The sequence below is a fragment of the Octodon degus genome, unplaced genomic scaffold (assembly GCF_000260255.1).
Source record: "Octodon degus isolate 3935 unplaced genomic scaffold, OctDeg1.0 scaffold00002, whole genome shotgun sequence".
In the NCBI taxonomy this organism is placed as follows: Eukaryota; Metazoa; Chordata; class Mammalia; order Rodentia; family Octodontidae; genus Octodon; species Octodon degus.
The window spans coordinates 28,750,823-28,762,462 of record NW_004524578.1 but is presented as its reverse complement, the minus strand read 5'-3'; the positions used below and the strand labels follow the sequence as shown (position 1 = coordinate 28,762,462).

Genomic DNA, 11,640 nt, shown 5'->3' with positions numbered 1-11,640 from the left:
TCTATCTCAAGCTGTTGTACATCTATGAGTTTGGCGAGACTGATGAATTATAGAAGGAATATAGCACAAAGAAAAAAGCAAAGAAAAAAAGAAAGAAAGGAAAGGAAAGAAAGAAAATAAAAGAAAAGAAAAAAGCAAAAGACTTTTCTTACTCCTCTGTAAAGTTCTAAGGCACATGATAAGAATACCCTAAATCAACACCAGCATTTTATATCACAAAGTTGAAGTCTCCTGAATTGGATTGGACATTGTCCCTTGTGTGGGAGGGGTACCCTAGCACTGGAATATCTACCTACCTGGGAGAATTTCACTCTAAAAACTAAAGAGGGTGGGCTGGTCAAATAGGTGCAAATGCCAGGGAGAGTGCGGGGTTCAATCCCGGGGCCTGCCTGCCTGCCCCACCCCTGGGGTGCGCTGAGACAGCAATTGAGACTGGGCGTGGTGGCACGCACCTGTAATCCTAGCTGCTGTAAACAGGGTCTCACTCATCTAGTAGTGAGACCCTGTACACCCTGTAGACCCTTCCATAAAATAGAAAAAAAAAAAAAAAAGAAAGAAAGAAAAGAAAGAAAAGAAAAAAAAGAAAAGAAAGATAGACGGTATTTAGTATACTCACAGAATTTAGCAACTTTCATTCCAGTGTTTTGGGGGATTACAGATGTGGTGACACATGCTGAGCCAGGAGGATCACTGCCAAGCTCAAGGCCTGTTTGGCTATATGGTGAGTTTAAATTACATAGGGAGACCAGACTCACTGAACAAACCAAAAAATGTTTTGTTTTGTTTCTGTTTATTTATTTATTTTTGGCGGAACCGGGGATTGAACTCAGGTCCTTGCACTTGCCAAGCAAAGGCCAGAATGAGAGCCCTGAGGGCTGTGCGTACTTCCAGCAGCCGCCGACCGCGCGCCTTACTCTGTTTTAAATAAACATCCTTTTAAGCGTTTCTAGACCTAAGCAATTGGCACGCTCGCAGACCCGGCCCAGGCACTTGCCCTGTTTGATTGGCTGTTGCTGGCTGACGCCATCAGAGCGCGACGCTGGCGTGCTGGCCGCGCGGCTATGCGTCTGGGTGGCCACTGGTGGCTGGGGCGTCTTGTGCGGTGGCGCTTTAACCCCCAGCCCTTCAGCTTTGCCAGGCCCTGGGATAGCTGCAGGGGACCGATGGCAGAAGCACTGTCTACGGGCGTCGAGGCAGCAGGAGAACTGAAGGCTGCAGCTCAGCAAAACGGAGACGCTGGTAGCGACTTGGGCGAGCCTCGCGTGGGGCTCCCGGAGCCAGCCGGCCCTGTGGCCAAGCCGACGCCCGGGAGCGGGGAGCAAGCCTCAGCTCCAGCCGCCGACCCCACCAAGCGGAAGAAGCGACGGGGCGCTACTGGGGAGCGCGTCGTGCCACCCCCGAAGAAGCGGCGAACTGGGGTGAGCTTTGGTGACGAGCACTTCGCCGAGACCAGTTACTACTTCGAGGGCGGCCTGCGGAAGGTGCGACCCTATTACTTCGACTTTCGGACCTACTGCAAGGGCCGCTGGGTGGGCCACAGCTTGCTGCACGTCTTCAGCACTGAGTTCCGAGCCCAGCCGCTGGCCTACTACGAAGCGGCGGTCCGGGCCGGCCGCCTGCACCTCAATGAAGAGCCAGTGCATGACCTCAGCGTTGTGCTCAAGGTGAAGTTCTGGGGACACCTGTCAGTAACACTGACTCACCGTGGTTGCGAGGAAAGGGTGGGCACTTTCAGCATTTGGACATAATCTCTGCCTTCCCAACTCTTCAAACCACAGGTCTGGTCTAACCTTCCCATTTTACAGATAAGGAAACTGAGGCTCAGGGTAGTTCAGTGACTTTTTCAAGGTCATAAGTGATTTACGGAGCTTTTTCCTTTAGTTAAAAGAAATTTACTATGGGGTGTGATGTTGTATGCCTGAAATCGCAGTCCTCAGGAGGCTGAAGCAGTATTGCTGAGTTTGAATCAACCTAAACTACATAGGGAGACCCTGTCTCAAAACCCCAGATGCCAGGTGTGGCACAGGCAGAAGGATTGCCTTGAGTTTGAGGCCAGCCTGGGCTGCATATTGAATTCAGGGCCAGCCTGAACTGCATAGTGAGACCCTGTCTTAGGGCCTGTGAGATAGCTCAGTGGACTAACCCAAGCACCAGGGACAGGGGCTTCCATCTGCACCACGTGCCACGCCGGCCCCTCCTCTTCTCCTCCCTCTCCCCTTCCTCCCTTTCCCCTACCCCCAAGACTGGGCATGGTGGCACGTACCTGTATCCCAGCTCTGGGGAGGCAGAAAACAGGAGGATCACTATGAGCCCAAGCTGCGTGGTGAGACCCCGTATCAAATACATTAAAACAAACAAAACCCAACTTTATTGTAGAAAATACACCAATAGGCAACAGCAAAAAACAGTCCATAATCTCATCACCCAAAGATATAGTTGATAGGTTTTAGCCCTAGTATGAATTGCTGAAATCATTATGGTGGTCATCTAATATGGCCGATGCCCTTAAAACAAAAGCCCATCTTCCCAAGATCACCTCCCTCTTCTTTTGCAACTTAGCCTGGGGTACGATTTCTTCATCCTTCTTGCCACCTCCCAATCAGCTCTCTCAGGTACATGTAGGGGCTTGCTGATTAGCTCAGTGGTTTAAGTGTCTGCTGGAGCAAACCCAGTCAGGCGCAGGGGACCATGGTTCAATCCCCAGATCCCCATACCTCACCAGACCTGCCCTTAAGGCAGCCTGAGCCAGCCCAAAAAAAAAAAAAAAAAATCCTCAGGTACATCTAAACAGCCCCTTCAAACTCCACCCGTGGCAAAAGGCCATAAAAGCCTCAGTCTTCCGTTGATCAAATCAGGAGAATTTCTTATCTTCCCCACATTCTCTCCACGTCTTCAAAGATAATAAAGCCTCTTTCCCTTCTTCCTTCTGCCTGTTTCTCTGCTGTGCTGGGTGCCTGAAAAAACACCTATCAATAATCATTAACCTTTGTATCTGTATTTTTACACAGTAAGATCATGGGATGCAACACTTCATTTTCTGCTTAAGCACATATGACCATTCTTCCATGTCAGTAAAGAATAGGTGGGTGTGCAACTGACAGGTTATAGACTGCTGGTGTACAAGCTGACTGGTGACCTTTGTTTTTGGCAGGACAATGACTTCTTGAGGAACACAGTGCACAGGCATGAGCCACCAGTCACAGCAGAGCCTATTCGTTTGCTCGCTGAGAATGAAGATGTGGTGGTTGTAGACAAGCCTTCCTCCATTCCTGTCCACCCCTGTGGTCGCTTCCGACACAACACAGTCATCTTCATCCTGGGCAAGGAGCACCAACTAAAGGAGCTACACCCATTGCATCGGCTTGACCGCCTAACCTCAGGGGTGCTCATGTTTGCCAAGACAGCTGCTGTCTCTGAGAGGATTCATGAGCAAGTTCGGGACCGGCAGGTGAGCCAGGCCATCACCTGCAGGCTTAGTTCCAAGCACATTAGAGCCTAATTTACTGAGTGCTTATAACAGCCCTGCTAGGTAAATGTTTTTCTAAACTCACATTTTCTAAATGAGTTAATGGGATTTAAAGAGGTAAGTAAAATACTCAAGATTACTAAACTGACAAGTGGAGGAGTTGGGTTTTGAACCCTGCTTGGTGTAACAGAGGTGCATTCCTTGCCAGTCTGCGGAGGGTTTCAACTCCTTGATTTTAGACTTTGTGTTGATCTTTCTCTCCTTCATCCTGTGTAGCTGGAAAAAGAGTACGTATGCCGAGTAGAAGGGGAATTCCCCATTGAGGAGGTGACCTGCAAGGAACCCATCCTAGTGGTGTCCTACAAGGTAGGAGTATGCCGCGTGGATCCCCAAGGCAAGCCTTGTGAGACCCTGTTCCAGAGACTGAGCTACAATGGCCACTCCAGTGTGGTACGGTGCCGGCCTCTCACAGGCCGGACCCATCAGATTCGAGTCCACCTCCAGTTCCTGGGCCACCCCATTCTCAATGACCCCATCTACAATTCAGTTGCCTGGGGTCCTTCCCGAGGCCGAGGTGGCCACATTCCCAAGACAGATGAGGAGTTGCTCCGGGACCTGGTGGCAGAGCACCAGGCCAAACAGAGCCTGGATGTGCTGGATCTCTGTGAGAGTGACCTGTCCTCAGGACTCCCAGACTCTACAGCTCCTTCCTCAGAGTTGGCCAAGGACAGCCTGGAGGAGTTGACTGCAGCTGCCCAGAAGACAGATGGAGTAGTTGAGGCAGCCCCTCAAGATCTAGGCATGTTGGCCTTGGCATCAGAGAAGGCAGCAGAAACAGATGTTAGAAATCAAGAGACAGACCCACTCTGTACAGAGTGCCGACTGGTGCGACAGGATCCCTTGCCCCAAGACCTTGTGATGTTCCTGCATGCCCTCTGCTATAAAGGGCCAGACTTTGAGTATGTTTCACCTATGCCTACCTGGGCACAGGACGACTGGCAAGGGGACTGAGAACTGCAGCTGATGGGATTGCTTCTTGGATTGGGGCATAGGGATAAGTCAGGGACCCCTCCATGGGCAGGTACTTGGGCTTCCTCCAGGAGTGAGGATAGGCTGTGAAACGACTTGTTCATGCTTGCTACCTCTTTTCTTCCTCCTCTAGCTAAAGTCAGGGGTGTTTTTGTTTTGTAAATATATCCCTTTTTCTCATACCTTGTGTATGTACTTTTCTTACTATTTGTTTCTTTTTTAAATTGAGATAAAGCTGGGCATAGTGGCTCATGCCTGAAACTCCAGCACTCGGGAGGTTGAGGCAGGAGAATTGTTGGGAGTTTGAGACCAGCTTGGGCTACAGAGTGAGCTCAAGGCCAGCCTGAACTGCACAGAGACCCTCATCTCAAAAAGACTATAAATAAATGTAAAATTAATATAACAAACCACTTTAAGATGTATATGTTAGTTACATTTAGTATATTCATAGTGCTGTGCAACTGAAACCTCATATAATTTGAAAACACATCTTACCCTAAAAGGAAATCTAGGGTTGCTGAGAGCTTAGGCAAGTGCAAGGACCAGGGGTTTAATCCCCTGGCACCATGTGTGCTGTCGTCGCCCCCGGGCATGCTGAGCCAGCCACTGAGACCTGGCGTGGTGCACACCTGTAATCCCAGCACTGGGGAGGCTGAAAACAGGATCACTATGAGTCTGAGCTATGTAATAAGACTCCATACCACATACATAAAAAAGAAAAGGAAATCCAACTATTGAGCATTTTCTGTTCTCCCCCAGCCCCTGATGACAAGTAATTTTTTAGTGTTTTTTTTGTTGTTGTTGTTGTTTTTTGTTTTTTTGTTTTTTTTTTTGGCAGAACTGGGGATTGAACTCAGGCTCTTGGGCTTGCCAGGGAAGCGTTTATTCTACTGAGCCATCTCGCCGGCCCCAACAAGTAATTAAAGTCTGCTTTTTCTTTTTCTTTTTCTTTTTTTTTGCAGAACCGGGGATTGAACTCAGACCCTTGTGCTTGCCGGGGAAGCACTTATTCCACTGAGCCATCTCCCCGGCCCCCTGTGCCTTCTTGCAGGTACTTTAATCTGCTGAGCTATTTGGCCGGCTCTAAGAGGCCTTTTTTTTTTTTTTAGCAGAACCAAGGATTGAACTCAGGCCCCTTCCCTTGCCAGGGAAGTGCTCATTCTACTGAGCCATCTCCCTGGCCCAAGGCCTATTCTTAAAGAGTTGACCAACCCAAATAAAAAAACACAGCAGATAATATCCAAGGATAGCAGTTCTGGTAAGCGTGGTGAGGTTATGATGTCATAAAGCTGGTCAGTTCAGGTGCCGAGGTCTGTCTGGCCTTACAGGCAATGAGCCAGGTGTGTTTCAAACCAACACTGCAGCTATAGGAAGCAGTAATAGCATTAGAAAATTACAACAGAAGGGCCGGGGAGATGGCTTAGTGGAATAAGTGCTTGCCTGGCAAGCGCAGGGGCCTGAGTTCAATTCCTGGTTCCTCAAAAAAAAAAAAAAAGAAAGAAAAGAAAATTACAACAGAACGTAATCAGACCAACATTTCCTTTTTTAAAAAAATTTTTTTAAAATTTGTGTGTGTGTGTGGCCAGCTCAGCCCACCAGGGGCGGGGCTGGCTGGCATGTGGTGCTGGGGGATTGAACCGCGGTTCCTGTGTTTTGCTAAGCTTGTTCTATGTAGGTGCTTTAGACCACTGAGCCATCTCACCAGCCCCCTCCTTTTTTGTTTTTTTGTTTTTTTTGGATGTATTTGGTACAGGTTCTCACTATGCAGCTCAGACTTGTAGCAATCCTCATGTTTGCAGTCTCCCCAGTGCTGGGATTACAAGTATGTGCCACCATTCCCGCCCAGTATTGGTGGCTGGCTCAGCATACCCAGGGGCAGGACCAGCACAGCATGTGGTGCCAGGGATCAAACTTCTGACCCCTTGCTTGCCTAAGCAGGTGCTTAGTTTGCTGAGCTATCTTGCTGGCCCAACTTTTCCTCTCTGAATAAGAAATAAAATAAAAAATCCTCAGTTATTCTCAGCAAATGACAAAATGAAATACATTTAAGGGCTGGGGAGATAGCTCAGAAGAATAAGTGCCTGCCTGGCAAGTACAGCGTCCTGAGTTCAATACCCAGTACTGAAAAAAATTAAAAAATACAAAGTGTTTTGGGGCCAGGGAGATGGCTCAGTGGAGTAAGTACTTCCCTGGCAAGCGCAAGGGCCTGAGTTCAATCCCTGGTTCTATAAAAAAAAAACATTTGGAGGGGACACTGGCCAGTAGCCTAGTATATGGAATCACTTTCCTAACCGGAGAAGATAGACTCCTACACAGAAAGGAAGCCAAAAAATATACAGATGGTCATTTGACTCACATGAGTCAAGGCCCCTGCTCTGTCCAGAATGCCAGAATGTATAAAATACAGAGTTTGTTCTATTACTATTTAATGGTCTGTCTGCAAGCAGCTTGTCCGGAACTTCAGCCAGGACGATCTGACATACATCGGTATCAGATGTTTGAACATAAGAGCAAACAAAAATCACTGCATTTGAGCCATATATGGAAGTTCAACTTGATTCCCTTGGCTTATGGAAACAAGGTCACCAGGAAAAAGTACAGAAAAAAAGAGAAACTAGATGAGCCATGCCCGAGATGAGGGTGAAGTCAGCACTGACTTCCATGAGTCTTAACAGGAGAACACCTGTCACACAGTCTGTCACTTTGCAGGAGGCAGTCTGGATAAGGACAACCATCTCCCAGGGCAGCCAGGATGGGCAAGAGGCAACCCTAAGAGACCATCCTGAGCTTGTGGCTCAGAGTCCTGGAATGAACCCTGATACAATTCACTTTCTAGAGGAGATACTGCACAGACATGAATGGTGCCCAAAAAGAGTGAGGGTCTTTAAGCCACATCTACAGATCAGCAACAGGCTTCAGGAATGAAACAAATGGAAAATCCAAGTCATCTGTCTTTCTTCTATTTCTATGATTGGCGTTGCCTTTCTCATTTAATTGCAGGTGCTTTTGGCTTAATTTTTAAGTGAGGGTTCCAGGGACTAAGGCTACCAGGACAATGGCTAAGAGCTTAAAGACAGCTTCTCAGGAGAAGAGAGCATAGAGAAAAGTGAGAGTTGACAGGATGGAGCCTATTGGCATACAGATGAAATCACATGGGATCGCACCTTCCTCTGCAGCAGGGCCACTTTTTCAGGAAAGTAGGAGGACACCAGCTATGTACCACACACATTAAACAGCAGGTATCAGCACAAGGCACCCACCGAGGTCAGCACACAGCGCAGGAGAAGCTCTAGCCATGGCCCAAACAGGGTGAAACCAGAGCCTATTGAAGGACCTTGGGGAGCTTGTGCAGCTTTGCTAGGTGGGAAGCCAACCACAATGGCCTGTCTCCAGGCTCCTCCATGGACCCAGCACTTGATCCTGAGGGGCAGCAGTGTGGACAGTAAGTATAGGGCAGAGGTGTGGCCAGTGAAAACCAGGAGGCTGAGCAGTGGGAGCATGTCAGTGCTGCTGCCCCGCCTGTCTCCGGGCTGCATCATTTACAACCAATAGCGGAAGAATTGTTTGTGTAACATGCTATGCTAGGACAACTAGATATCTACACAGAAACTAGTGAAGCAGAGCTCCTACCTCACATCACATGTAAAAATCAACTGAAAATGAATCAAAGAGCTAAAATGATAATTTTTTTTTCTTTTTGTGGAACCGGGCATTGAACTCAGACCCTTGCGCTTGCCAGGGAAGTGCTTGTTCTACTGAACCATCTCCCTGGCCCCTAAAATGATAAATTGCTAACAGAAAAAAGAACTACAAATTTGGATTTGACAATGGATTTTTAGCTATATAACACCAAAAGTACAGTCAAAGTAAATGTAAATACGATTTCATCAAAATTAAAACTTTTTTTTTTGGTGGAACCAGGGATTGAACTCAGGCCCTTGCACTTGCTAGGCAAGTGCTTATTCCACTGAGCCATCACCTGGCCCCAGAATTAAAACTTTTCTGAGCCAAAATACACTGTTAGTAAACTGAGCTGAGAGTAATGGTGCACGCCTATAATCCCACCACTTGGGAAGCTGAGGCAGGAGGATCACCTTGAGTATGAGGCCATCCTGGGCCACACAGTGAGTTCAAGGCCAGCCCACACTGTATAGTGAGACCCTGACTCAAATATTTTTTAATTTAATTTTAAAATGAAATTAAAGGGACCGGGGAAATGGCTCAGTAGAATAAGTGCTTGCCTGGCAAGTGCAAGGGCCTGAGTTCAGTCCCCGGTTCCGCAAAAAAAAAAAAAATTTAATTTAATTTAAAAAAATAAGGGGCTGGTGAGATGGCTCAGTGGTCTAAAGCACCTACTTAGAACAAGCTTAGCAAAGCACAGGGACCACAGTTCAATCCCTCAGCACCACATGCCAGCTAACCCCGCCCCCTGGCAGGCTGAGCTGGCCACACACACACACACACACACAAATGAAATTAAAAAAATATATAAAATAAGCAAACTGACTAGATCTTATAGAATGGCAGAAAATTACAGAAATGGAATTGTTAGATCATATAGTAATTCTGTTTTTAGCATTTTAAAAGAATTTTCAAATAATTTCCATATTATTTTTCATAGAAGTTGTACCACTTTACACACCTATGAACACTGCACAAGGGTTCTAACTTCTCCACAGCCTCTCCAATTTCTTTCTGTTTAGAAGTGCTAGAAATTGAACTTACTCATGCTAGGAAAATACCACTGAGCTGTATCCTCAGTCAACTTTCTGGTTCTTTTTTTTTTTTTTTTTCTTTTTTCAGAACCAGGGATTGAACTCAGGCCCTTGTGCTTGCCAGGGAAACATTTATTCTACTGAGCCATCTCACCGGCCCCTGACTTTCTGGTTCTTGATAGTGGTCAGCATAATAGGTATCAGATGAAAGAAAAAATGAGATGTTCAGTAGAAGTCATCCATTCAGCAGGAATTTGAGTGCTAACCATGTACTGGGTAGGCCTTAGATATATGATGGTGAATAAGAGATGTCCCAACCCAGTGACCAAAGTACCCAGGAAGTGCTGCAGGACCTCTAGAGCTCATGGTTGGATTAACCCATGCATTAGCTTCCCCTATCACATCTGAATGATTCTTACTGAAAAGGAACAAGTTGTTCCTGAACCAGATCAGACTACACAGAAGGGGCTATCCTTAAAAAAACATTGTGTGTGTGGTAGGGCAGAGAGCAGAATACATTAAGCAGAAAATGAATGTAAGTAAAAATGAAAGAAAAGGGGCCGGGGAGATGGCTCAGTGGAATAAGCACTTCCCCAGCAAGCTCAAGGGTCTGATTTCAAACCCCGGATCCACCAAAAAAAAAAAAGCTGGTTTAGTAGCTACCATATATTGGACAATATAGATAAAGGACATTCCCATTTCTGCAGAAAGTTCATTTGGACAGTATTCAAAAGGATTCCATGAGGGAGGCCCCATGTAGGGCTTCAGCCAGCAAAGGTCCGCTGAAGTTGGGTCTTTGATGGAGGCCCTGGGTGCCCATCATGCAGGTCCAGGATCTCCTGAACAGGGCCCAGGCTGGCACAGGTGCCCTAGGAGATGGTGCTACCCATCTCCTCTGCCTTTGCTACAGAACTTGGTGCTGTGGTTGGGTATTAAAAGGACATTATCATGGGTGATGAGTTCCAGTTCTTACAGAGAAATTTCTTTTTTTTTTTTTGGTGGAACCAGGGATTGAATGCAGGCCCTTGCACTTGCCAGGCAAGTGCTTATTCTACTGAGCTATCTCCCCGGCCCCATTACAGAGAAATTTCATGAATAAGTGCTATAAGCTTATGAAAACAGAAGAGAACAGATTCACCCACACTCTCATATTTAATGAAAATATTTCTCTAGTGGAAAAATATATTGAGAAACAGCTACTGGAGCAGATACTGGGGTTCAACATGACAGCTTTCAGGACTACATTAAAGCACCATAAAGAGGGGCCGGGGAAGATGGCTCAGTAGAATAAGCACTTCCCTGGTGAGTGCAAGAGCCTGAGTTCAATCTCCAGTTCTGGCAAAAAAATAAAAATAAATAAATAGGAAGATGCAGAGCTGGCCAAATAGCTCAACAGATTAAAGCACCTGCTTAGGCAGATGCAGCAGCTGGGGTTCAGTCCCTGCTGTGCTATGCTGGTCCCACCCCTGAAGCATGCTGAGAAAGCAACAGACTGGATGTGATGGCGTGCCTGTAATCCCAGCTCTTGGGAGGCTGAACATAAGCAGATCACGAGTCTCATCTACGTAGTGAGACCCTGTACACCCTTACTAAAAATACAATATAATGCAATGCAATATAATACAATACAATATAATACAATGGCAGAAAGGATAGACTTAAACTCTTCAGAAAAATATATACATAGGGGCCAGGGAGATGGCTCAGTAGAATAAGTGCTTTCCTGACAAGCACAAGGTCCTGAGTTCAATCCCTGGTTCCACCAAACAAAGAAAAAAAAAGAAAAGAAAGAAATTAGAAAAATAAAATATATACATCAACAAATTTTTGCATACAGATTCAAATGATAGAGGCCAGGGAGATGGCTCAGTACAATAAGCACTTCCCTGGCAAATGCAAAGGCCTGAGTTCAATCCCCTGTTCTGCCAAAAATAAATAAATAAATAAAAATAAAAATAAAGCACCATAAAGAAGAAGTAGCAGGTAATGTCTCTGACATACTGCTCACATTTACAGATTTTTCTGGCTTTTAACAAAATGTTGTTGAACTATAGATCAAAAAAGGGAGACCAGAGACTGGATTAAGCAATGGCTTATTGGTCATATTGCTGTGCAAATTGTTTAATATGCCAGGCTACCAGAACAATTTGTGGCACTAGGTCCTACCACCAGGCAATGGATAGGATAATGTTGACACCATAGCCCAAGGGACAGAAAAGCTTCAGCTGATGACAACAGTAGAGTACATCTTGGAAAGACTGGCTCTTTGGTGCAGCCCTTTATTCCCATTGACTCTTTTATCTGGGTGAGTCAAAGTCTTACTGTGTCCTTCACTCTGGCCTTGAGCCACTATGTAGCCTGGCTGGCCTCAAACTCATTGTGATCCTCCTGCCTCAGCCTCCTGAGTGCTACGATTACAGGTGTGAGCCA

The 11,640-nt window shown here is 46.4% G+C and overlaps 1 protein-coding gene across 2 annotated transcripts; it reads left to right on the top strand.

Annotated features, from left to right (window-relative positions):
* Positions 1–1,050: 1,050 nt before the first annotated feature.
* On the top strand, positions 1,051–4,766 carry Rpusd2 (RNA pseudouridylate synthase domain containing 2). 2 transcript variants are annotated; one of them, XM_023712872.1, is made up of 3 exons: positions 1,051–1,481; positions 3,152–3,448; positions 3,743–4,766. In XM_023712872.1, the coding sequence occupies exons 1-3, from the start codon at positions 1,062–1,064 to the stop codon at positions 4,475–4,477; spliced, it is 1,452 nt and encodes a 483-aa protein (XP_023568640.1). In that variant the 5' UTR covers positions 1,051–1,061; the 3' UTR covers positions 4,478–4,766. The 2 variants fall into 2 exon arrangements, with proteins under 2 accessions (XP_023568640.1, XP_004623579.1); XM_004623522.2 differs by having other exon boundaries at positions 1,051–1,664.
* Positions 4,767–11,640: the final 6,874 nt, after the last annotated feature.